This window comes from Drosophila obscura, unplaced genomic scaffold, assembly GCF_018151105.1.
Source record: "Drosophila obscura isolate BZ-5 IFL unplaced genomic scaffold, ASM1815110v1 contig_1, whole genome shotgun sequence".
NCBI lineage: Eukaryota > Metazoa > Arthropoda > Insecta > Diptera > Drosophilidae > Drosophila > Drosophila obscura.
In genome coordinates this window covers 9,836,087-9,860,604 of record NW_024542679.1, presented here as the reverse complement: position 1 = coordinate 9,860,604, position 24,518 = coordinate 9,836,087, and the positions used below count along the sequence as shown (strand labels likewise).

Sequence of the window (24,518 nt, the reverse complement as noted above, 5' to 3'; positions counted from 1 at the left end):
AAAACGGCGCCCCCGGGGGGGGGGGGGGGGGGGGGAAAGAAAAAAAGTTTTTTTGGGGGGGGGGGGGGGGGGGGGGAGGCAACAAAAATTAATTTCTTCATTCTGGCTATAATTATGATCCGGGGGTTTCCGGGGGGGGGGGGTTAGGGGGAGGCTTTTGGGTATTTTTCATTTAAATGTTTTTAATTCATTTTATATCTTTCTACACTTTTGCTAGGGGCTGAACGCGGTGAGTGTGGGGGAATGGGGTGGGGGGGGGGGGGGGAACTGAAAAATTTGGTTCAGACGCCATCTGGGCCATGTTGGCGTATTTTAAAATTGTGCCTGCCCAGATTCGTCCGTGGGGGGGGGGGGGGGGGGGGGCGGGGGTTGGGCAGACAGCGGCGCCGGGGGGGCGGCTTGGGGACAATATGCTTTGGGGTCGGTCCTCCGCGTACACACACCACTTTAGTTTCGGGCGGTTTTCCTCTCTGGAAATGATTTTTAATTCTTTTTATTACCCTTTGAGGCAGACACTTAAAAATTTCGACAGTCTGTGTATTGCACGAGTATTGTCATTACAGTGTGTAATTCATCGCACCTCACACATGCTCACGTTTTATTGAAGTGTTTAACTCATGACCAGACATTAAGAACGGCTCTCCCTCTCTCTCTGTCTCGCTCTCTGGTTTATCTCCCACTGGGCAATCAAAGCGTTGTCCTTTTACGGCGTCTCTCCGGCTTCCTTTGATGGCGACTGCAGTGAAGGCTGGCAGCACTTGGCCACATCTTGGCGCATCATCAACGCCAAGTTAATGCCATTGCAGCACTCGTCGCTCGATCTTTTGGGTTTCTGTGTGTGTGTGTGTGTGTGTTGTGGCATTTATGGTGCACTTTTGGCATCCTTCTGAAGCTGGAGGATGTGTCATGGCCTGGCAAGACAATTAATTAAATGCTCAGCAAACACACAGAGAGAGGATGGTCCTGCAGAAGCCATGAAGACAAAGATGCCTGAAAACAAAGAGCAACATTTTTCAGGGTAACATTTATTATATCGATATAATTTCGAAGGCTCTCGGCATATGTGTGGAGTTCTACTCATTCCTTTGGCTTCTCAACGTTGACAGTCACGTCCTGCTCGAGCTCGTCATCCTCCCCGTCTGAATTCCTATCGGGTGCTTCCTCGATCTGCTTGGCATAGTAGTCGGCCTTTGATTTGGCGATTTCCGCATCTCGGTTTAGACGGGCAGCCCTCAGATCATTGCTCAGCGTCGCGTATTTCTCCTGCTCACGATAGTTGCCTTGCTGCGGGGATCAAGGAGGTGAAAGAGAATGGATTTAGCCAAATAGATTAAAGAATGCTGAAGTTATAAAAGGGGAATCTCAATTGTGACAAGAGAATATCTAAAGAATCTGTGGAGAATATATTATAAGGGTGATCTCTGTAAATAAAGAAAATAAAAATAAATTAGTAAAATTAAATCTGTAAAAGGGATTATAAATTAGAGCATATAGGTATTTGTGTGTGTTTTTCTGTGGTATGAAACATATTCTCACGACTGCAGCTAAAAAAAAATATGGTAGGCTTAATTAGTAAGAAGTTATCTGTCTGCGTCTCAGCTGAAAATAAAAATAATAGCAATAAAGTAAATATAATTATGTACAAATAAACGCAAATCATCAATAGAGTTTAAAGACAGCTCTAGGGACAGATCTGCAGGTAACTTAACTAAGCCTGGACATACCTATAACCCAATGCCCAACCTAACCTTTCTCTGTCTTCCGTTTGCTACTACTAATCCTGGCTCTTCTCTGTCTCTAGCTCTTCACGCCTCCTCCACCTCCTCTCCACTCCACTCCTCTTCAGTTCAATTCATTTAACTGTGTTAAATTAAATCACAAATCAAAAATCAATTACAGTTATTACGACAACGACTGCGACGATGTCTACGATTTCCAATCTCTAAACGAGCGCGCGCTGTCTGCAACAACAGCTGCAACACAAAGTGGGGTCCCCATCCGAGAGCGGAAGTGCCGGGCGACCTCTATCTATGGCCCAGACTCTGCTCTGACTCTGGCAGTGGCTGCTCTCCTTGGGAGCGGCGGAGAACATTCCTGCAATCTGTTCGGGCTGCCTTTCTGCCATTTGCTGGCTGGTTGCCTGCCTGCCTGCCTCTCTGCCTGGCTGCCTGGCTGCGACTTCCACCCGGAGCTTCATCAATAATGATGTTATCGGTTACACGGGCACACACACAGACAGCTGGAGAGGATGGGAGGATGGGGGGCCACAGGCAGAGCACACGCTGCATATTTATTTAAAGTTTTATGGGTCCAGGCCGAGTCCGGGCCAGGCAGGGCCAGGCCAAGGGGTGCACCATAAAGATGAAGTTTAGTTGTTGCCAGCGGTGGAGGTGGAAGTGGGAATGGGAATGCGAAGGAGGAATGGAGGAGGAAGCAATTCCAACTGGTTTTTAATTTCGATTTGATAAAGATTTTAATATTGTTAGCCGGAGATGAAGGAGAAGGAGATGGCAACATCAAATTAATGTAACGGATGTTGATTGCTCGACGAGCTAAAAGTGATTGCCGATTGCTGGGGGGGAAAACCCTGATTGACTTTTTCCTTATGTCAGTGGATCAATATAGAGGAATGTTCGCGAGGCTTGAAAATCGTTGAAAAAACGTAATATTTGAATATTTAATTGATTTACTTCACTCACAGATAAAATACCTGTAAATCTAATATTTTAGATAAATTTAAAAATGTGCAAATAGCAAAAGATTTTCTTTGAGACTTGAAACTATTAAATAAAAGTGTTTCCATTTAAATTTTAAAATTAATATAACATATATGATTTATATATATTTCATATTAACAATAAATATAAATATAATATTTTCATAAGTAGATTAAATAAATTTCTTTAAAATATTTAAAAGTGTTTTGTATTTAGATAAAATGCGAGTCGTTTTAAAATATTTTTCCCTGATTGTTATTACAGTTTTAAACATCTCCCATGGGAGACTGTGATCTCTTAATACCTTTGTCAAATGTTCTATGGACAAACCTTTCTTGAAACCCCTTTATTTTCCTGAGAATACCCCTGTCCCTGTCAGACTTCTGTTTTCGGTCCTACCCCTCTGCGGTTTAGGCATTTACTTTGTCATTTTGTTGGAAATTAATTCCCATTCATGTACAATCTGACAGACTCTGATACTTTTTATTTCGGTGGTTGCAAAATTTCATTAGGGAGCAGCAGCAGCAGCTTCCCCCACCAAAAAACAACCCCCAGTGCTCCACCCAATTCCAGGGAACTTCATTTGTCCAACGACATGGGGCAGAGGCAGACAGTAACAACTCTCGAGTACATTTTATGAGTTCTGGCTCAAATAGAAATGGCTGCAATAACACTAAAGAACTTCTCGAGTCCCCAACAGATGCTGGCCAATTACGAGTGCCATAGATTGAAAAGTTTTCCAGGGAGGATAACCATTTACTCCTTGGAGTTTGTCTGGTCCTGATTAATTCTGGAAGGAACACTCAAACTGCATTGTCATTTGCATATCCAGATCCAGGGCCAAAAGTGTGTGAGAGAGAGGGGGAGAGAGAGAGAGTGAGAGAGCAAATGGCAATTTATGTCGGGGCTCAGATTTTGTGGTTTTACTTTTCCGCATCATCAAATCGAAGCAGGGTCCCATCCCCAGCATGGGAAACATCATGACTGGCGTAATTTACACACCAATGACTTTCCAATCCACACACATACACACATTCCGACACATATGCAAACGCACACACAGATACAGTACATATATGGATATGGATAAAGACTGGGTCTCATCTCGGGCTAATCTTATCGGGCGTGGCACAGCTCATATAGCTTCGCAAAATCGCTTTAATATTGAAATTGCCAATTTCGATATTCATTAAATATTGCGATGGTGAAAGAGGAACGCAGCAATGGAAAGAAGGTTGTTGGTCGAAGCGAGAGGAGGGGTGGCAGAGAGTCCCTGTGCAAGAAAGCGTGCTTATCCTGACATCAGTTTGGCCCCCAGCACCAAGTGCGATGGAGCGGGCGGGCAGGCAATCAAAATCCATAAACATCAATGTCGCAAAGCAGCAAAGTGCACTAAGAAAAATCCAAGATATTCGGTTTAGAAATTCAAATATAAGGAAATTAAATCGAATTTACTTTGATAATATAAATGTACTTAAGAGTATTTTATAATACACTATACAATTAATATAATATATTAAATTTGCTGCAAATATATTTAGTTTAAATTTGAAATATACTTATTTTAAATATATCAAATTTTATTCATCTTTTTCAATTGTCTTCTTCAGTTGTCCACACTCGCTGCAAGTCAATTGGTATACATTTTTTAATCTGAATTTAAATGTTCAAATTTCAGTGCTCTTTTCTCTAAGTGTAATTTTACAATTTTTTATAGATAGAAAGCTTTTCTTTTGGTTCAAATTTTTCACAGGGATCTATCTCATTTCCGCTTTTTGCCTCAGTCACCAAGCCAAACTGTTGTTGTCACGCATTTTATATTTAATTTCTTATCAAGGCATCATCGAAATTGCGGTTCATTATAAAGAGAACAAAAATTTTGTATATTTGTACATATCTGCCACCCCACGACTTGAAGCTTTAACATCTTAGGGAGGCAGAGGCATACTCGTAGATACGGGTACGAGTATTTGTATGCATATATGGATTCATGGCGGTTCGGTTCGTTTATGCCTTGTGCAAATTTCATCAAAATAAATACAATTTATAGCGCAATAAGCCAATTTATGCCTCGTGTTCTACGGCGTGGTTCCACTCCCTCCCCTCTCTACGCACAATTTACATAAATTTAGCAAGTCAAGTAGGGGGGACAAGGAAATGTTATATGTGTAAACAGCGAATAAATAATATTTGATTACCCCGTGGGTGGGGTGCCAGTGGGGGATCGCCATAATTCACCTCAACTGAATTATTGTTTAACTTGCTGTTTGGAATTCTAATGGACGCTGTTACATATTTCTAAGAATCCCTTGACTATATTGTAAATGTTTGAGAAACTTATCATTCGATGCGAATTAAATATACAGAATATCCCTGATTGATCCCATTGTATGCCGAGGAATGGCAAAAGAAATTCTAGATAACTGAAAAAAACACTGTTAAAGAGTGAGAAAACAAATGGACGAGAAGAAACGCAATTAAAGCAGCACATGGCAGCGAGGGCAGACCGACCACACTAAAGCGAAAAGAGAGAAGAAAAATGCGCCCCAGAGCAAAGAGTGAGAAAAAGTGTCACACAGTGCGTATGTGGAACAATTTTTAATTGCTGGACATATGTTCAAGTAATTGCTGCAACAGTTTATACGGGGCGGGGGGGATAGAGAGCAGCGGGAAAAGAGCTGCGGCAATAAAAACTCTTTTGTGAAAATGATACAGTTTCTGTGGTTTTCTTTGCACTCATTACTCTCGTCGGCTAAACTATTTTCCTTGGTTCTTTTTCTGCGCTACTTATCAAGTACTGTGGTATTTTAGGACAGAAAAGGATCACCTTCAACTAGATAGTGAATGTGTATTTATCTACCAAACCGATAATGCTGCTAACTAATTTATTTGTGGAATTTTTCAAAATATACAATATAAATTAAACCTAGTTTCCAATTTTTCTTCTTCATAGTCGCATCTGCTGTATCTTGAGCCTCTAACACTGCTCTTGGCAATTTAACTAAGCCCAACAGATCCTCCTCTGGCACTCCCACCAAAGGCATGTCCCACTCATAATCCTTTCAGCACCAATTCCTGTGCCTTGTACACGGCCAGGGCAATAAATTTCCGAGGCACGGTACCTCGGTGCCTCCGACTAGGCTCAACACCGACTGTAACAAGCTCTAAGTGAAAAATAGAGAAAAATGACGTACACACAAGATAAACAACACAACCGAGGGAGGGCAGGGAGCGGGAGCTGGAGCTGAAGCGGGCACTGAGAGCTACATAAAGTAAAACTGTATTTAATTAACCGACATTGCAATTACAAATTCTGTGCAGCGGCGTAGAACTGGACCCAGGGCTGGGACTAGGGGCCACGGCCAGGACCAGGACTGGGACCAGAAACAGGACCAGGACAGAGCCTCTCTCTGCCTCCCCTGTGACCAACTGAATCAGAAGCAGCAGCAGCAGCAGCAGTAGCAGCAGCAGCTGCTGTTCGGCATACTAAAAAGAAGCTGAGTAAAAACCCAAAGCGACTACAACGGGACGGGGCAGTGCAAAACAATTTCATTTTGTGCACAGCCCGGCTGGAACTTATAGAGGAGGTGGAGGGTGGCGGCGCCATAAACGTGGCCTGGAAACGCCACAGTGGTGTGGCAACTACACATAAGGGAAACCCAATCTACGCTTCAATTTATTCCAACTAAAAGGAGCTCTTTTATCCACTGTCCTGGACAGTGGGGGCTAACTTCTGCACACAATGCACTTTTCAAGGCGTGCAAACAAAAGCGCAGCAGAAGCAGCTGACGGAACTAGTAGAGGCAGAAGATATAGAAACAGAATAAGAATAAGGAGGCTAAGGAGCAGCGGCAGATGCCCAAAGGGAAGTGGAAGCAAAGCTGCCTTTTGTTTATGGCTTCCAGAATTTACACCTTAAAGAACTGACAAGTTCTTCCTCGGCAGACACCTCAAGGAGAGGAAAAATTAACGGTAGCCAGTTATCATCCAGAAACAGAAGCGAAGCCCCTTCCTCACCTCCTCTCAACTCTTATCGGTTTTGTCCCCAGGCAGCAGACAGAGTTGTTAAATAAAAGAAAGGAAAAACGAAAAGAGCTGAAAGAAGGCGAGCAAGAAATGTAAGAGGTTGTGCATAACTCAAAAAAGTCTTAATGAATTATGAGCCCAATGTTGCAGGGGCCGGTATGTCTCGTCTGTTGTCTCGTCTGCGAGTCCTGCCAGTGGCAGGAGCGAAGTTCCCTTTAAGACGGATCTGTGTCTGGGCTGTGGCTGATGATGATTGCCGGGATATGGTGGCTGGGTGGGGTTTCAGGTGAATATCTAGACATCTAAGTACGAGCTTTATCTTTAAGAGGAGATTGTTGATTTAGCATTGGGCGTCTGATTCGCCACTTGCGAAGGTGGATGTGGTCTTGAGTGTCGTTCGAGTATAGCTAACGCTCTAGTTTGTATCTCATTTGAGAAAATATATAGCAACCCCCTCTGTGCCACTCTGGACCTGTTATATACACTGATGCACTCGAAAATGGCAAGCCATATTTCAATTAAATGAAATTAAATTCCACTTGGATTCGAAAATAAATGTATGGAAATATTTAATCTTAATATAAAGCAATTTTTTTCTCTGAGTGTGGCTTTGGTCACCCGTACATTATTGTTTGCAGCCGAAACAAATCTCTTTAGTTCCTTCCTGGCACTTTCATAAACACTCTTGGGACCGACCACATGACACCGCATAACAGTACATTTATTTTAATTATTATTGCTATTATTGCCACACTGAGCAACTACCAAACAACAATGGCCAGCAGCAGCACTAGCAGCAGCAGCAGCAGCAACAATGAAGCAGATAACGAAAGCCACTCTACATGCACGGAAATAACGAGAGTTCTCTCTCGGAGAGGAGTCTACAATAAATAAAATTTCAGAGCATAAAATCTAAACAACTGAAATTAATGTTGCCAGGCGACTGGAACAGCAACTGTAACAGCAAAAGGAGAAGGAGAAACAAGCAAACAAATACATAATTCCATGTCACACAATGATGAAAGTTTTGTAATGTTTGATGTTCCTTGCCTCTCTTTGACTCTCTTTCTGCATGCAGTTGCAGAAAATTAAGCAATTTAATTTAATAGATACAGGAAGGGGTGGGAGGGTGGTGTAGAGCGGGGCATGTAGCTGTGCATAACTGGAGCATATCCTCGCCATATTCTGCTGCTCCTGGCTGCTCCTGCTGCTGCAGGACAATAATTCAACACGTATTTAAATGCATATCCCTCCCTACCACCATCCCTGCCACCCTGGGAGCACTGGCAACCGTCTTGCAAATGAAAATTTACTGTGCATGTACCCAAGCGCCCAGCCCCAATCCGCCAGAAACAGAACCAGAAACGGAACCCAGAATCACAGCCAGAGACAGGGACAGGGACAGAGACCGAGGCAGAGGCAGAGCTCTCCTCTGGGCGGAGCACCGTTTTGAAATATTGTTTGTGCCAGTTGTGTTGTGTGTGTGTGTGTATGTGCCTGTATGTGTCTGTGCAAAAAGTTGGGCCAACAAAGCTGAACTACAATTGCAGGCAGAGTCCAATCGAAAAGCTAAATCAGAAATGTTTTTGCCCACCACGAAGTCCGACTCTAAACAACTAATTTCAGCTTAACCCAGTTTGGCCGCATTTCCAAAGCAATTACCGTGCTCGGGGGCTTGATCTCTGATTTATGGGCACAACAATACCGAGTACAATACATTTTTGTCATTTAATGCAAGTTGAAGATAAATTATGGCCGATAATCTGCTTGGGTGAGGGGGATGGCTGGGGTGGGTCTGTCAATGGTTCGGAAATCAGGCAACATCCGTTCCATAAACGGATATCCGGTTTGTTCGCACGTTCATGCTGTACTGCGCCCCACACGAGGGGAAAATCAACGTCGGTATTGTGGAACTTTTTACGATCTGTTCATGCTTTCGTAATTTGTTCAATGAATTAACCATTGGGGTAGAATGGGTCACAGCTTCAATGGTTAGCGAGTAGTGACGAGATGAATTTTAACGAGTAGAAACCAACGAGTGAAATGCGTGCTAAGAACGATTGGCACTCACACAGAAGACAGACCACTTTCCTTTCAATCTCGCATGTTTAATTCAATTCCATAGCAATATTAAGCCCCAACATGCTTGAGACACTCATTGAAGTCAGCATTCATTCATTCAGTCATTCATTTCAGTCAGTCGTTCAGCCACGACATCAGTCAGCGGGACACGCCCACTCTCAGCACTTCAATTTGGATATTTTCCTTTCCTTTTCACCCAACCAAAATGGCAAACAAGCGCGAATTGCGAAGCGAAAGTAGATACAGAATGCGACTGGGACTGGTAAGGGGCCGCAGCCGGGAGCTGGGGGCTGAGTTATTACGCGAATTTAGCATTTGAATAGAAAATCGAATATTTCAAGTGGCTGGTAATGACATTTCTGCTCCTCAAGCATTCAGGCATTCCAGCAGAAGCTCGAGTTGTCAGTCAACGGAATTTTTGAGGTAAGCATTGGCGCTGGGCTGTGGCTGTAATTGAAGCTGGCATGTGATTTATTAACTCAATAATGGCACAGATAGCTCTCAGCACAATCCCATCCCTTCCCAGCCAGCCTTTGCTTTCAGCGACCCTCATCGCATCCCATCCTGTTGTTAATGCAAAGAAAAATTGATGCAAATTTTCGCAGAATTACTCGCTCACGCCCCTCAGACCGAATTCCACTTAAATTCCGCGCATAATTCGATTTCGCATTCAAAAAGAGGAAAGCAAGCAAATCTGTATTAATCGAAATGTATTCAAGTTGAAGGCGACACGACCCCCAGGCATATGCCCGGGAATGTTTTGTGCTGCTGATTTCTTTTGTGGTGAGGCGTAATTGAAAGATCTACCGGGGGTAGTTGCTGCTGACTCAGACGCTGTCTCTGGTCTGACTTGCCAGGGAAGGAGTCTCCGTCTCCTCCTCGGAGATTAGCATAGGAAATCCCTTCCCCCATCACTTGATAAATCCCTGGACTTCCTGGACTTGTGATAATTTATGGAGCCCATAGGCCCCTCGCATTGGACTCGCTTTTGTCGCTGCCATTAGACAATTACGCCATAAGCTTTTGGCTTTCTCTCCGGCTAGATTTTTCTGGCTATTTTTGGGTTAATTATTTCTAAATGACAGTCCGGCAAAAACATTTCCGTTTCCGTTTGTCAGCTACGCTGTCGCCATCATCAATCTATGTAAATATACTTGTACACTCAGAGAAGACTAGCATGTAGGATATAAATGTAGTCTAAATACATTTACTTTAAATCTGAGTTATATTTAATTGAAATATTTGAATTTGTATATAAAAAAGATGCAAGTGAAAACACTTCAATATTAAATTCATAAGTCTATGTTTAGTGCTTTTTCTCTGAGTGTAATTATTGTGGCAGCTTTTTCTCAGTGTCTTTGCCATTCCCATTCCCATTCCTTAATATATCAAATGGAAAGGCTTTTAAGTAGCTGTTGGCATTTTCGATTTGAGACAACTAACATGTACGAGTATGTACATGCAGGCCCCAGCTTGGCCTCTCTCTATATTGTATTAGCTGCCATAACAACCATAACTAAGCACTTACGAATGTACACGAGTTGAGGAGGGAACGGTACGGAATGCGAGAGTGAAGTGGAGAGGGAGCCCAAGTGCAGGGCACAAGGACCAACTAGGACAACAACGAAAGCTGCACTCGCCTGCACTTGGGCAAACAAATTACAAATAATTACATTGGAAAGGCCATGCAGGTGCAGGTGCAGGTGAAAATCCCGCCCAGCCTTTTGCTCACTAACTGCAGGTGTAAACGGGTCCACTTTGTTGCATGTGTCGCTTGTTGTTAACGTCTGCGGTCCGCCTACTGATGCTGGTGATGCTGGTGATGATGATGATGATGGTGGCTGCTCTTGCGGCTAACTGGAACTGACTAACTGCCCCATTGGTTAAATTGCAACCCCCCCAAATCACACCTCACAACCTGTTCTGCTCAATCTCATTATGGGCCCTCAACTGGGCCCTCGACTGGAGCCTCACCTAATCACAAATGCAATTATAAAGGCAAATGATATTGCAGCCTGCCAGAAATGGCCTACAGTTGGAATTAGATCTAGAGACTTTCAAGCTATACGCTTATATATGAAGAACCAAGCAGGCAAAACTCACCCAAGCTGGATAGTAGATTCCCAATGGTGTCCGCATTCTGCCAGGCAAAGAAGAATATCCCAAAGAACAGCGTGATCACAGCATCCATCTCCGATTCGGTTATAATGGCATATATCTGACTGATCTGGGTGAGATAGGTTGCATGGGCGGCCCACATGGGTGCAGCAGCCACGCCCAGCAAAATGCCCGCCGGAATGAGTGTTAAAAAGCTAAGCGAATGAGCGAAGCATTGAATGAATATTTGAATGAGTATTACATCTTGGGACTATGTACATACCGCGAATACAGCTGCAGGGCTATGTAGGGTATGAAGCAGATCATGCCGATGACCAGGGTCCACTTGCAGGTCACGAGCCGTATCATGATGGTCGGCAGGACCAGACAGGAGATGCCCATCGAGAGGTAGATGCCGGAGAGGGCTATGGTGCCCAGACCATCTTTCGCATTCAACGAGGACTGTAGGTTGAGAGTGCCCTATAGAAAAAAAGGAGATATTAATACTCGTAGGTGGTTGGTGTGATCTGGTTGTGATCTGCGGACTCACCTGATAGGCCACGTACTGCGTCATCATGGCCAGGGAGATGACGGCCACATTTTTCAGTATACGCCACTTCTCCCCAGCACTAACGACAATTTTACCGCGATCGGAGTGATCTTGAGGGTGCTTTACTTTGTAATATTTCTTGGGCCTCACCACAACCTCCAGAAATTCTGTGGCAGTAGAGGAGCGACGCCTCTCGTTACTCATTTCCAAAAATGTTATAGACTTTCCTTTTCTTATGTTTAAAATATAGTTTCCAAACTGTTTTATGGCATTGCCTGACGTATGAAAATCTTAGAAATGGTTGCTTGATTTCTTGAAATATCTCGGTTACTCGCACGAATGGGAGTTTAATGTCCTGCGCCTGTGCCACATTTGCATTGTCTTCATGTGAGTTTCGCTCCTTCATTCGCTTTTCTGTTTGATGATGATGATGATGATGACAATGCTGTCGTCCCCTTGCCATCGCATTGTCTGGTGCCATTGTGGAGGCCCCTTTGTTTTTGCGCCTCGCGTGTCTAATAAAAGCGCATCACAATGTGGGTCATTGTACGGTCTACACACGGGCCAGTCGGCATCATATGGCTTTGCATTTGTCAGCAGCGTGGTGGTACAAACAGCACCAACACTAACGAATAAAGCGCTACTAATTGCAAACACACACACACACACACAAACAGAGAGTGGGGTTCCCCTGTGCTCGTCCCAGGAATAGGCGCAGCGGCTCTGACATCTCCGTCTGCTTTGTGGGCCCCACAAGTCCGCAACAGCTGCAGGAGCCAGAGCCACCGCAGAAGAAGGAACAATGGCTGGAAAATGTGTCAGTTATGGCAAATCGATATGGTAATTCATATTCGGATTAATTGTGTGGGACGGCAAAGCCTGAGGTCAGTGCTCCTTTCAGCCGCTGTTTAATCAATCGAATGCGTTTCTACATTGTCGATTCAATATTAAATTGGCAAAATATTATTCTTATGTGCACATATTTATTTATATATTTATTACAATCAATCATCCAAATAAAAATAGTTTTTTATTACAGATCAAGCTGAATATTATATGCAAAATACGTCAATTTCAGATATCCAAGAAAAGAGAGCACATAATTTAGAGAATATTGACTGCCATTCAAATTTTTTAAATTAAATATTTAAAGTGGCTTGAATTTAAGTAAATTAAAGCTATATTCTATTAAATTCCTTTAAATAAAAAAAAAGTAGTTTCAACATAAAATGTCTATTTTACATGAATTATTTTTATCTACTTTCTTTCTACACCAAAATAAAAGCCCCAAAAGTATGCCACAAAATATGAAAACTTCTTCCCTAAATATAGGTATGTAAAAGACTGCAATCAGAATTCTGTTTAGTGGGGAATGGTGAGGGAACTCAATGTACATACACATCCAGGGCTCGGCAGTTGTTGGAATCAATGCAATGTTCCATTTTGCCTGCCCTCTACGCACACAAACACATTGCAGGCCATGCGAATACAGCTCCATTTGGGAGCTATTGGATAGCATAGGTTAACTTCTGGGAATACCAGGCATTGATCAGACTTTGAGCGATATGCCACACGTTTACATATTTTAGGCCTATTTTTATGTCACGATTGATATTGATGAAAATCCTTCTATTGTGTGTAATTTATTCTGTTGAAAAAGGAAAGCTTGCAATTTATCGACCCACCCATTTAAATTATCAGAATTCATAAGAAGGCTACGAATGCATAGCAGATCTGCGGTTGGGGAAAATGGAAAAATTCCTGTTGTTAACCCAGGTTTGTGGGTAAAAATGGCATTCTCACACTCACTTTTTGACCTGCATTTTCCACCACATAGCGCCCGAATGTGTGAAAATGGCAGCCTCATAGCAGTTCCAGTTTCGGACTGTGCCTTTCAATCAGTTAGAGTAAAAGTATTCGGCTTGCTTTTCGTCTTGTTGTTCCCCCCACTAATTAAGTGCCTTTCGAAAGTAAAATCAAAGGCAAGCCAAAGGAAAAACAGACGGCGGCTTGGGTCGTGTCTGACTGACTTCGCTGCAGATCTGAGTGCGGAGATAAATGCGTTTGGAAATTTGTCGAACTTTGGCGTATGCAAATGCTGTCTCCTTGGGCGCTTTTGAGACAAATTTCCAATTTGTAATAAAACAACTGCGGGCCATGGCCGGCGCTGCTTTAGAAAGTATTCCGAAAAAAAGGCTCATAAACAGAATGGGAGCTGCTGCTGCTGCTGTTGCTGGTCAATCAAGTCTTGGCCTTTTTATAGGCAGAAATGTGTGGCAAAAAGAAAGGCCCCGCATGCAGCATGCCGCATGCAGCCAGCAGAATAAGTGATAGATTTTCAAGCTCATTGAATCAGGTTACCCAGGCAGGCCGGAGGACCGAAACCAAACCAGCTGCAAGTTCTCTTCTCCTTCTCCTTCTGCTTGCCTTTCACTCTTTCAGCTCCAGTTTGCCGGACCGTCGATTTCTTGGTTGCAATTTAATGGCAGCCAGCGAACGGCAATGGGCAACAATGCATCGCTGATTTCCATAGCCCGAGGGGCTATGATTACCACAGAATTATGCTCATGTCAGTGTCTGAGCAATGAAGACATATTATGGCCATCAAATTGGTGGATTTTAAGAGTCCCTCCAGCACTGGGCTACTTTTATCTTTTCTCAGACCAGACCCGAACTTCGGTAACTCCAATCATGGACATGCGAAATGCCTACTACCGTAGCTAAGGGAGTTGTCCTTCACTAGATTGTACCCACTTCCGGGATTACTAATAATCGTATCTAATCTGGGGCATTAACGTACCATATCATAGGCATATCGAATGGATACAGACCCACGTATTCTCCAACAATTTCTGCTTTTAAATAGCCACACCAACGAGATCCACACCGTAAATCCAGAAATGAAGGGCCCAATAACGTTGATGCTACTCCTTCTGCTCGTGGGTGTGGCCGTGGTCAGGCCAAATCCTATGCCTCAACGTAGACGAACTACTCCTAGACCCACTGGCAGTACGTATATTAAGCTGATTAGTTCCTCAAACAAAACGCATCGGACTTTAATCGGACTCTCCTTCTCCCCAACAGTTCAGAAATGGTGTAGAATTAACTTTGGACCGGCTTGGGGTGGCAGAGGATGCTAGAAAAGAATGCATCTAGGGTGCAGCTTAGACGTACTTAACAGTCTTGAATCTCGGCTTAATAAACTTAATAATATTCAGAGAGGGACAGGCTGCTACGTTACTGTCGTTCGTTCTGTCTGATTGATGATTGAAGGCTGACAAGAATCAAATAGTTTTAGCACTGTTATAGTCTGTTCTGGTACACACTGCAATTTTCGCATGCAAAGAAATGATTCTGATATTAGTGCAAAAAATATGTACATATACTTGTACTTGTGGCTGCTTTTTGAATGAAAATTTTACATGCAGCAGAGCGCAAAAACTTTTCCATTGTGACACACACACACACACACAAAAGTTTTCCCTTGCAGTCGGAGAATACTCGTAAGTTGATGCCACGCCCAGTTATACTCTCATTATCTTCTTGGCATGTAATTCCCAACTGAAACTCCCCTCCCCGCCCCGCCCAGCATCCCTTCTTCGCGCTCTTTCGCATGTGTGTCAGTTTGTTGCTCGCGGACAATGGCAAAAGTTTCTATTTCGGCTCGATAAAGTATCTGCTAGATACAATTTACAATATTTTCCGCTCAGCTCCTTCGCCCTCGTCCTTGCACACACAGAAACAGCCACCGAGGAGTGAAAGTTTTTTGGCAGAAAAGTATGGTATGTCTTTAATGATAATGACTTTAGCTTCATGGGCAAAAAGTAGCGCCAAAGTTTAGAATACGCCAACGTAACGCTTTTGCCCAAAAATTCCAAGTGGTTGGCACAACTTTTCCTTCCCCTCACCCTTGCGACTTCCAACACGACTGTTCGGACGAGTTTTCCCGTCCATGTGTGTGTGTGTGTGTTAACTTTTCTACGTGCTCTCCCGGAGAGTTGGCCAAATGAAATTGATAAGCAGAGTCGAGAGGGAGTACTCATATGTGGGACAAGGACTGAACAGACTGTGTTCTGGCAGCATTTGAATGCGAAGTAATTTGATATCGATGATCTGGGTCTGGGTCTGGACTGGTCCTTGTGTGCTCCTCCTTCCTTGCTCGAGGGCCTGCCTGATCGTGTCTCAGTGCTGCTGCAACGATTTACTTTTATCACAATCTCTGCAACAACTTTCAGCAATGTCGGCGATTTATTGCATCAGCTCCAACAACAGGCAACAACAGCAGCAAAAACACTTGGTTACGTTGTAATCGGCCAGACCAGGGCAGAGAGATACCATGGAGAAACAAGCAACTTCAGGAGCCCATGGCTACCACTCTCCGTCTCCATCTCTCTCTCTCTCTCTCTCTCTCTGTTTCTCTTCTCTCATCAACGCGGCTAATCTCGTTGTTGTTTCTGCTGCTGCTGTTGTCAACTTCTTTGTCGTAGTCGTCGTCGTCGTCTTCGTCTCCTCCTCATCAACATCATCAGCCAGCAGCCCCGAAAGTCTTCTCCCAGCCTCAGTCACAGTCCCAGGCTGTTAAGAGTTCAACTCGTGATGTTTAAGTGGTTTAAGCCAAGGTAACGATTTCCTCATTGGTCTACAATTCTCTGGTTCAGTTCGCTGTACGAGTACTTGTGCCTGCAACAACAAGAGCCTCTTGTTGTTTCAGTTGTTGTTGCAGGCGACATTCTGTCATGCCACGATCACGAACCATTCGTAACACATTTGTTGCAATTTTCGTCGCTATTTGTTAAGGTTCAAACGAGGTTGCAGTCGGAACGCAAGGCAAGGGTTCGTGGACGGGGGTCCGAGGCTGTAAAATATGTACTAGCTGCAGGATAAAGATTGATTTGGAGAAGCTGCTCGAAGGAAGTTGAAAATACATTACACAAGACGAGTGCCAGCTCGCGTTCCAGTTACGGAATAGACTAGTAATATTATAAGTTAGTTAGTTAGGAGGAATATTCAATTAGAGCATGAAAAATGAGTTTCGACACATGATCTAGCGGATAATTCTATTTAAGTACAAGATATAAATAATAATAACAAATAATTATGTATATAATTTATTTTAATGTATAAATCAAACTGCATATATTTTATATTTGTACTAAGATTCAACGAGTACTTACATATTATTTATACTGGTTGATGTCCTGCCTCAGGCTGTCAATGGGCTTGCTAAAGCGGTTATCCAAATTGCAGTCGCATTAAATTCACTTCCGCTTCCAAGAGGCAAGCTCATCCGGGGCGGACGCACAATTGGTTTTGTGGGCTGCAAGGGGAATGGGTAAAGGGGAGAACAGGTGTAAGCCATGACGCCGCCAACGGGCGACACATTTGGCAGCTATTCAGGTGTGATAACAACAATGTGCCAAAGCCGATAGAAAGGGATGCACACAAACACACACACAGCAGGGATAACAAAGAGATAGGGGTATGGTTATTGGTATAGGTATCGGGGATGGTGGATGGTGATGGCGGATGGGGCATGGGGAATGGGGTGGAGTAAATCAAATTGAATAATTGTTACATGGCAAAACGAGGACCGGTGATGGACAGCTGCCCGGGACATATGATCGAAATGCCGCCTAACAAGCCCGTGCAACAACAACAATATCACAGAGAGAACAACGAGGAGTCCGTCCTCCTCTTTCCGCTTCTGCACGCCATTCCAGTCCGTTTCGTTCCATTCCGCTGCGATGCGACTTCAATTCAATCAATTGAACGTGCCACGAATGGTTAGCAATAACAAAATAGCCGCTGTAGAGGACACAGACACAGACACAGGCAGGAACGGGCACGGGAACAGGAGCAAGGACACAGAGACTAGAGAGGAACGGAACTGGGAGTGGATTGCAGCTGGGAGTGGCAGTGGGCAGTGGGAGTGTGACAGAGACTGGGACAGGGAGCAGCAGATCCGACCAGACCAACTGGCGTGTGAAATTGACAATGCAGCTGCGAAAGAGGGGAAAGAGAGACACTGCAAGAACAGGACTTAATAGGGATCCTGCCCGCACTGTCTGCATTTTTGTATCATTAACTGTAGTGCCATTCCTCGATTTGTGTATTCATTTATATTACACAATTAACGCTGAATTTTTGTCAGTGTATGGGAAATATTTTTGCACGCGACAAACGGCCAGCATGCGGGATTAAGAGCCAGACACACCTGCCTGGTCGACAGGGTCTATAGACAACCACCGTTCCTGCCTGTTTTCACTTCATGGAAATGTCCAGTCCGTTGTCCGCTGTCCCATTGATTGACAGGATACACACACCCACACACACCCACCACACACACACACACACACCCATCAATTGCGGACATTTTTGTATAAAACTGGGAGAAAAATAAGCAAATAAAAGTTATTTAGGTTAAATGGAGATCCCGGCAAGGGGGTGATGTCGTCAGTGATTTTCAATATTTGCTGCAGGAGCACTCTCCACATGCCCATGGGGCGCCATAACAGGTGTTGATATGTTTATAGACTGTCTAATGGTGGGGGGGACTGGGGCCTGGCCCCCGACCTGCTAATGGGAATGGGAATCGTTTCAATGGGCGTGCAATTTGCACAAATTGCAGATAGACCGCATCGACTCAAAGCGAGTCAAGTTTGTGGTGGGACGCGCCTGGTTATCAATTAAACAATTAGAATGCTATTATTTGTATGGGCTCGCAGAAGGAGAAGGCAGCGCCAGAGCCCTCAGCCGGTCTGCAGCCCGGCCCACCAGGACAGCTGTTTGTCAAATAAACATCTCCCACTCCGCTGGATAATTTCGGATCGCTTCCTGGTTTGCCATTCCCCATTCACCGTTGCAACGGTGCCTGAGCGTGCGGGAACGAATCTCTTGAGCCGCAGATTGCCACGCCCACACACACACACACAGACGCACAGTGCAATCAGGCGGTGCATAGCTCAATGTGGCACTCTTCAAGTGCACACGCCAGGCCAAATTACAAGGGATTCGATCCAATACGTTGCGATGCGATGCGATTCGAGGGGAGAGATAGACAGGAGGACGTGGCGCAGTTTTTTAAATTAAAAACTAAAATCGATTGACATTCAATTTGAGGCAGGCAGCTCGAAGACTAACTGCGCCCCAAAGTCATCTTCCCAGCCGGGTCTCTGAGTCGTCTCTCCACTCGTCTCTTGTCTCTGCCTCACTGCCTCACTGCTCGCTGTCGTATCTCAAGTCAACATTTGTCGCTATAAATTTGCCAGTGCACAAGCTTTGCACATTTCCTAGACTCTGGCACGGATGCTGGGATGCTGAGATGCTGGGACGCCGGGACCTCGGCATGGGATGCGTGTGCGTGCGTAAGATACTCTGAGAGCTCTCTCAGATGGAAACTGGGAGCAGTCCCAGCCACAGCCAGCTACTGCTTCCTTCCTAACGACAACCTTGGCAGCCAAGCAACAGCAACAGCAGCCGAAGACGACATTCAATACATGCTGACATGTGTGCCGGGCCCTGGGAGATGGCTACGAAGCGACAGGGAACCGACAGGGATAGTACAAGAGTCAGCTTCTGAACGGTGATCACAGTGATTACATATTGTTTATGTACTGGAAGCACTTAAACGTATAACATTTTCTATCGAAAATAGAAAATATTAAAAATCAATATACAAAATATAATATATAATTCCATAATATATAATGCTATCCCTGTGATCTCTGGTATATACTCGTACAATGAATATTGAAAAGTTTCTCTTGAATTGGATACTTGCATTAGATACTGGCACCAAACAGTTCCCAGTGCAAATCCATTCGTCATCTGTGACTCCTGTTCCGTTATTTGCTCAGCTCTCTCAGGAAAATCTACTCATATGCCACAGACCGAGCTTCGCGTTTGGCTTTGGCTTCTGTATCTCTGGCATCTCCACAGATATCTGTGTATCCACATGGCCATCCTGTCGTATCTGCTGCCATGTGGCTTTCCGCGTTCGCGTGCAAATTTTGTGACACTTCACCCACGGGAGCGTTTTTTGCTTTGGCAGCTCTGAGACTGAGAGCTCCCTTCGGGGCGGCTGGGCTCCCTCTCTATTAATCCTTGCTGACGCTGACAAACTGTGGCAAAACTGGCTAAGAGGAGATGTGAAAGCAGGGAGTGCCTGGTAGCTGATGGCTGGTAGCTGATGGCTGATGGAGAAAGAGTTGCAAGCATTTTTTAGCTACTTTGTATCTTGAAGATGCCACAGGAAATTGCTGATTAAAGTTCCAGCATAGCATCTCTCTAGTCAACCCTTCATTAAGTGGCAGTCGTCCCACTCCCACTCACACTCCCATTCCCTCTTCCCTCTCATTCTCATCAAGTGCGGAGGCGGCTTTGCATCGATGGCGTGTGCATAATTTCCCCTCAAAAAAGTAGCAGCCCCAGATGCAGTTGATGCAACAAGTTGCCATGGCTTTTAATTGATATTAATTTAATTGACACTCCAGCCGAGTTCTGGCTCCGGCTCCGACTCTGCGCTTGCCCCTGGTCTTTGACTAATCGCGTGGGCTTAGTGCCGCTTCGCCTGTCGTGGCAGCTTGTGAAGTGGCAGCTTCAATGAGCCTGGCATGTAAACACAGCCCGATCTAGCGGAGGGGAGTGCTGGAGCTGGAGTTTCCATTTAAGCGCAATTAGGTCTGCTCTCGTGATTAGCATTAATGAGAGTCAGGCAAGTGCATGCGAAAGGGTTCGTTCCCCCAGAGCTGATCAACTAATCCATTTCCTGGATATTCACGCATTTGCTGCCACAAAATTTAAATGTTCATCTGCTGCCCATCATAACGGTAACTAGAGTCTTATTGCATCTCTCTCCCTCTCTCTCTCCCTCTCCGGCTGTGTCGTGCCTCGACGCCATCATCTCGATGGCTGCGAGACGCTCTAATCGCTCATTAAATGGCCACAATTTGCCTGCTCGGCATTGCATTTAAATTACTTTCCCATTGGCTCTGCCACAGCCACAGACACACTCAAATTTGTTTATGAGGGCCAGCCAGAACAGGGCCTTTTAACTAAAACTAAAACTAAAGCTCATAACTCTGGCTATGCTATGGCTCTCCTCCTCTCTGCGACTGCGACTGGGACTGGGACTGGAACAGAGTCTGGTCCGTTGGACAATCGAGTCGCGTGAATTTCAGCAATCAGGCCTAGTCCGAAACCTACCTCTCCCCAGTTCCCCAGCTCCCTGCCACTTCTCCGTCATCGTCGTCGTCGTCGCATTCATCAAAAAACGCTAAAGTCGTGCAGTTTGCAGTTTCCAAATCTATGCCCCACCCGCATCCTCCAGTTCCAGTTGTCCCCGCCTTCCCTGTTCCCTTATTGCAATCGGCATGCCATGCAAAAGTTTTTCCTCAGTTTTTTCCTCAGAATTTTCTATGCACTCTGGAGAGGCAGGGACAGTGACTCGGCAACTGGGAAAGACTGGGAAACAGAACTGACCGACGTGATATTATAAATTTAACTTTGGCCTCGCTCGCTGGGGCTGCTGCCACTTCCTTGTGGGCCCTGGCCCTCCTGTCCAGCCATGGGAATGTGCTTTCGTTTTGCTTTCCAAAGCCCAAATCTATCAGAATCTACAAGAATCTATGGTTGGTTCATCTTTCTGCAGTTTCTTGTTACCACGCTTGATGTAGGAATTATGATTGGAATAAAGAGAGGTAAATGTATCCTAATTCCAGCTGGAATATTCATTTTAATGACAAATATGTGGCTGAATAATTTCATCGTTTCCACTTGGTTGCTGATTTTCACTGCCATGACCAGCTTCTATCGATTGAAACAGATGGAGGTCCCCCCAAAAATCTATATATTTATATTATATATATCAATAAAATCCCCTAGCCCCGACCCCAAGCCAACTCCATGCGCAGCGCTCGTTCCCACTTCGGGGGCACTTCAAAAGGAATTTCAAATATTTATTAACGCCCTCCCCGGGCAGCAGCCTCATAACTGTTGTAAATTACTTGGCCAGGTTGTAAATATTAATAACCGAAAAAGGGGGTGAAGCGCCACTCTGCCACGCGGAGGAGCCTCCTGCTCTTTGCAGCGGGGCCAGCTATTTCCAACCGAGTCGAACCAATTAAGCGCATTTCAAGTGCCACGAAAATAGCGCCACACAATCGTGAAGGTGACGAAGCGCACACACAAAAGATGGAGAGCTCTGCAGAGCTCTGGAAAACTCCACTCGACTATTACATAAGGCAGATGGATGCTGCTCAGGCAAGTGGCAAGGGGCTGGGCAAAGGGAGGGACAAGGGCTCTCCATGACATTGAAATGTTGCGCGTGCAGCGTGCAGCAATGCAAACAAAATTAAAAATAATCATTACGAAGAGATGGGGCATGGTGAAGAACTGGAGCGGGAGCGGACGTCTGCAGCATAAATTAAAAGTGCAATGCATCCCTGCCTTGCGCGCCAGAGTTTGCCAGCATTAAGAGATCAAACACGAGCGAGGATAACGGCGGCTGGAGGTGCGTGCGACGGGGGAGAGCCCAGCAGGAGGCGGATGGATGCCGGCTGCCGGCTGCATCTGCATTTGCCCCTCCACCATTTAAAATGCTGTAAATTTTAATTAGACGAGATACTCGTACACGTAATGGAACAAAGCCCGGGAATGCACTGAAAAATTCCTATATTTAATATTTAAATAATGGGATCAAGCCGAGTAATAAAACCTATCACTCAAAGAAAGAATAGAAAGAGCATTAGAAGGAAAGGAAAGATTACTGCATGAACTAATCAAATAAAGTCTGCTTTAATACTTTTATCTGTATCTGTTTGTACTCGAAGTGGAATAGCTTCATACTTAGATAGTTAAATCGACATCTAGAGATACAAATCGATGCCGCAAACATTAGACCAACTTCCTGGTATCAATTTTGGACGCTTCAGCAGCAGTTCCATTACCGGCGGACGCAAGCGGACTGGGCCCATAAATAATAATCATGACAATATTTAGCCCCAGGCAATGTGAACTTTTCGCACAAAAGACCCGAGTCTGGAGTGGAGTCTAGAGTCGCGTCGCGCCCTCAGCCCCTCAGCTAAGCTCTGCTTGGCTCGGCTTGGCTCGGCTCGATTTGATGCCCGGCAAGTCGAAATGAATCGCGACTCTTGAGGCTTCTTTTGTTTTGTGTTTGCCGCTTTCTGGCGGCTGCAGGGAATGCTGTTGACATTGGCTGGGTCGATGGGGAGACTGAGACTCCGTTCAGCACTACCTCAAGCTCTATTTCCTACTTATGCTCCGCCCCCCCCACCGCTGAGACTGTCTCTGTGGCTTCCCTTTTGGCCGGCTGCTTATCAAAAATTGCATTGCCCGGCCCGGCCCGGCCCGGCCGAGAATGCTAGGTAGGAAGATTGTTTGGCTGCGCCTCAGCAATAAACGAAACAAAATGAAACTTACACTTTTCAGTGGTTCCAGTCCACACTCCACAGCACAGCACAGCACAGCACTGAGAGTTGTCGGCATAGCCACAATTCCTGACATTCGTTGGCTGAGATTAATGCGCCTTTTGGTTGCAGCCGCCAATGCAAGGGGCAGGGGCAGGGCAGGTCAAGGGCCCGCGGCAGCGTCTGGGGGCCGCAAAAAGTGCTTCTTTGTACACTAAACAAAGCAGAGTTCAAGGGCTTGCTGGAGAACAAGAGGCAGCAGGGGGCATATCGGGGTTGTATTTATAAACAAACGCAGATACAAAATAACTTGTCTAAGAATGTGGAACTTGCTTTGGAACTTCTATTCTTTGTACCCATTTAGCAAAGATATTTTCTTCAATAATTGCGTTAAATCTCTAAAGTTCAGTTGGAGTAAAAAGAAAGGGTATTTAGGCTTCTCAATGCTTTCAGAGCGAACTCTGATTTCTTGCTCTTTTTTGTGCCTTATTGTCCGACCTTAGTCGCCGTCTCAGTTCCAGTCTCAGATTGCGCAATAAGAGCCCAAGAAAGAGAACCAGCCAAAAGGGAATCTAAAGAGCTGCGGAAAGGGGGGAGGGGCCACAGCAAATTGTTAAAAATAATTTATATTAAAACGCAGCACAAAAAGACATTGCAATGAAAATTGTGCAAACAATTCGAATCCGAGGGAGCGGAGCTGCCCGAGAAAGAAAGATCCAGCGATCGCGATAAAATAGGAGGGGAGAGCCAGCAGCAGGAGCAGGAGCAAAGGCAGGACTCAGACCCAGGCACAGGGACAGGCACAGACACAGGGAACAAACCCACAGCCAGTAGAAGCTGCAAACAAATGTCCAAATGATATTTTGTCATAATAAATGGCACAACTATGATTATTTATGACTCGAAATGCGATCGCTCCCTCCCCACAGCTCGGTCAATTTAAGTCTCATAATCAGAGACGAGTCGAGGTAAAAGAGCTTCAGTCATGATTTCGATTTCTTGCCCGGCCATATAATTTATAGTGCCAAGAGAGTATTGAATACCACGTTTCCCTGGCTCTTTTGTTGCTCCTTTTGCTGCAATCAAACCAAGTCTGCCGCTTCAGCCACAAGCCGACTCCCAGCTTCCAGCTCCCAGCTTCAGGTTCGATGTTCCAGGTTGATTTGCTGGCTTTGATTTCCCTCTGTTTTATTGGTTGGCATTTCTGTTCTAGGTCTCAATTGCGGCTGATTGTTGCGAGGCATCATTAGAAGAACGTAAATCAAACAGTTTTTCTGTGTGTTTACGACTTTTCCGCTGAGAGGCTGATCCATTTATGGGGAGTACTCTCGTACTCCGAACGGAGCACTTGAACAAGAGATTAAACCTGGAATGTAGACTCATTTCGAAGTAGATTTGTAGTTTATGGTTAAATAAAGTAATCATACGATTTTTAGTGAATTATTGGACATTTGAAACTGGACTTTAAAGTTGCTATAACATTAGAGATCTTATGATGGATATAACGGTTCTGTGTCGTGTACATTATAAAGCGGGAAAACAGTTTAACTATTGGATCGATTTTAAGTATCTTTGGTATCAAAAGTGATTATATTTTATTTGAAAAACATTCAAGAAATT

At 44.7% G+C, this 24,518-nt stretch overlaps 2 protein-coding genes and 2 long non-coding RNA genes across 6 annotated transcripts; 1 reads left to right on the top strand and 3 right to left on the bottom strand.

The window, feature by feature from the left end:
- Window positions 1-997: 997 nt before the first annotated feature.
- Window positions 998-11,759, bottom strand: LOC111070556 (UNC93-like protein). Of its 3 annotated transcripts, none has more exons than XM_022361208.2 (4): window positions 11,473-11,758; window positions 11,206-11,402; window positions 10,929-11,137; window positions 998-1,284 (listed from the first exon to the last, which is right to left on the bottom strand). In XM_022361208.2, exons 1-4 carry the CDS (start codon window positions 11,674-11,676, stop codon window positions 1,268-1,270), a joined length of 627 nt encoding a protein of 208 aa, XP_022216900.1. In that variant the 5' UTR covers window positions 11,677-11,758; the 3' UTR covers window positions 998-1,267. The 3 variants fall into 3 exon arrangements, with proteins under 3 accessions (XP_022216900.1, XP_022216899.1, XP_022216898.2); XM_022361207.2 differs by lacking the exon at window positions 998-1,284 and adding an exon at window positions 1,369-1,421; XM_022361206.2 differs by lacking the exon at window positions 998-1,284 and adding an exon at window positions 5,688-5,881 and having other exon boundaries at window positions 11,473-11,759.
- Window positions 11,760-13,099: 1,340 nt separating this feature from the next.
- LOC111070559 lies at window positions 13,100-14,276 on the bottom strand. Its single transcript, XR_002607370.2, has 2 exons — window positions 13,282-14,276; window positions 13,100-13,206 (listed from the first exon to the last, which is right to left on the bottom strand). It is a non-coding gene; the product is annotated as an uncharacterized LOC111070559 (long non-coding RNA).
- A 77-nt stretch (window positions 14,277-14,353) lies between these two features.
- Window positions 14,354-14,756, top strand: LOC111070557 (accessory gland-specific peptide 70A). The gene is made up of 2 exons (XM_022361211.2): window positions 14,354-14,481; window positions 14,557-14,756. The coding sequence occupies exons 1-2, from the start codon at window positions 14,373-14,375 to the stop codon at window positions 14,610-14,612; spliced, it is 165 nt and encodes a 54-aa protein (XP_022216903.1). The 5' UTR covers window positions 14,354-14,372; the 3' UTR covers window positions 14,613-14,756.
- A 478-nt stretch (window positions 14,757-15,234) lies between these two features.
- LOC111070558 lies at window positions 15,235-16,512 on the bottom strand. The gene is made up of 2 exons (XR_002607369.2): window positions 16,403-16,512; window positions 15,235-16,345 (listed from the first exon to the last, which is right to left on the bottom strand). It is a non-coding gene; the product is annotated as an uncharacterized LOC111070558 (long non-coding RNA).
- Window positions 16,513-24,518: the final 8,006 nt, after the last annotated feature.

What these genes read in the sequence shown, in the direction of transcription:
- LOC111070556 (XM_022361206.2), bottom strand. Translation starts at nt 11,676, where the DNA reads ATGAGTAACGAGAGGCGTCGCTCCTCTACTGCCACAGAATTTCTGGAG. An exon ending in CGCAGTACGTGGCCTATCAG is followed by an intron (nt 11,403 to 11,472) that starts GTGAGTCCGCAG and finishes TTTTTTCTATAG; the next exon opens with GGCACTCTCAACCTACAGTC. An exon ending in GAATCTACTATCCAGCTTGG is followed by an intron (nt 5,882 to 10,928) that starts GTGAGTTTTGCC and finishes TTTTTCACTTAG; the next exon opens with AGCTTGTTACAGTCGGTGTT.
- LOC111070557 (XM_022361211.2), top strand. Translation starts at nt 14,373, where the DNA reads ATGAAGGGCCCAATAACGTTGATGCTACTCCTTCTGCTCGTGGGTGTG. An exon ending in TACTCCTAGACCCACTGGCA is followed by an intron (nt 14,482 to 14,556) that starts GTACGTATATTA and finishes TCTCCCCAACAG; the next exon opens with TTCAGAAATGGTGTAGAATT.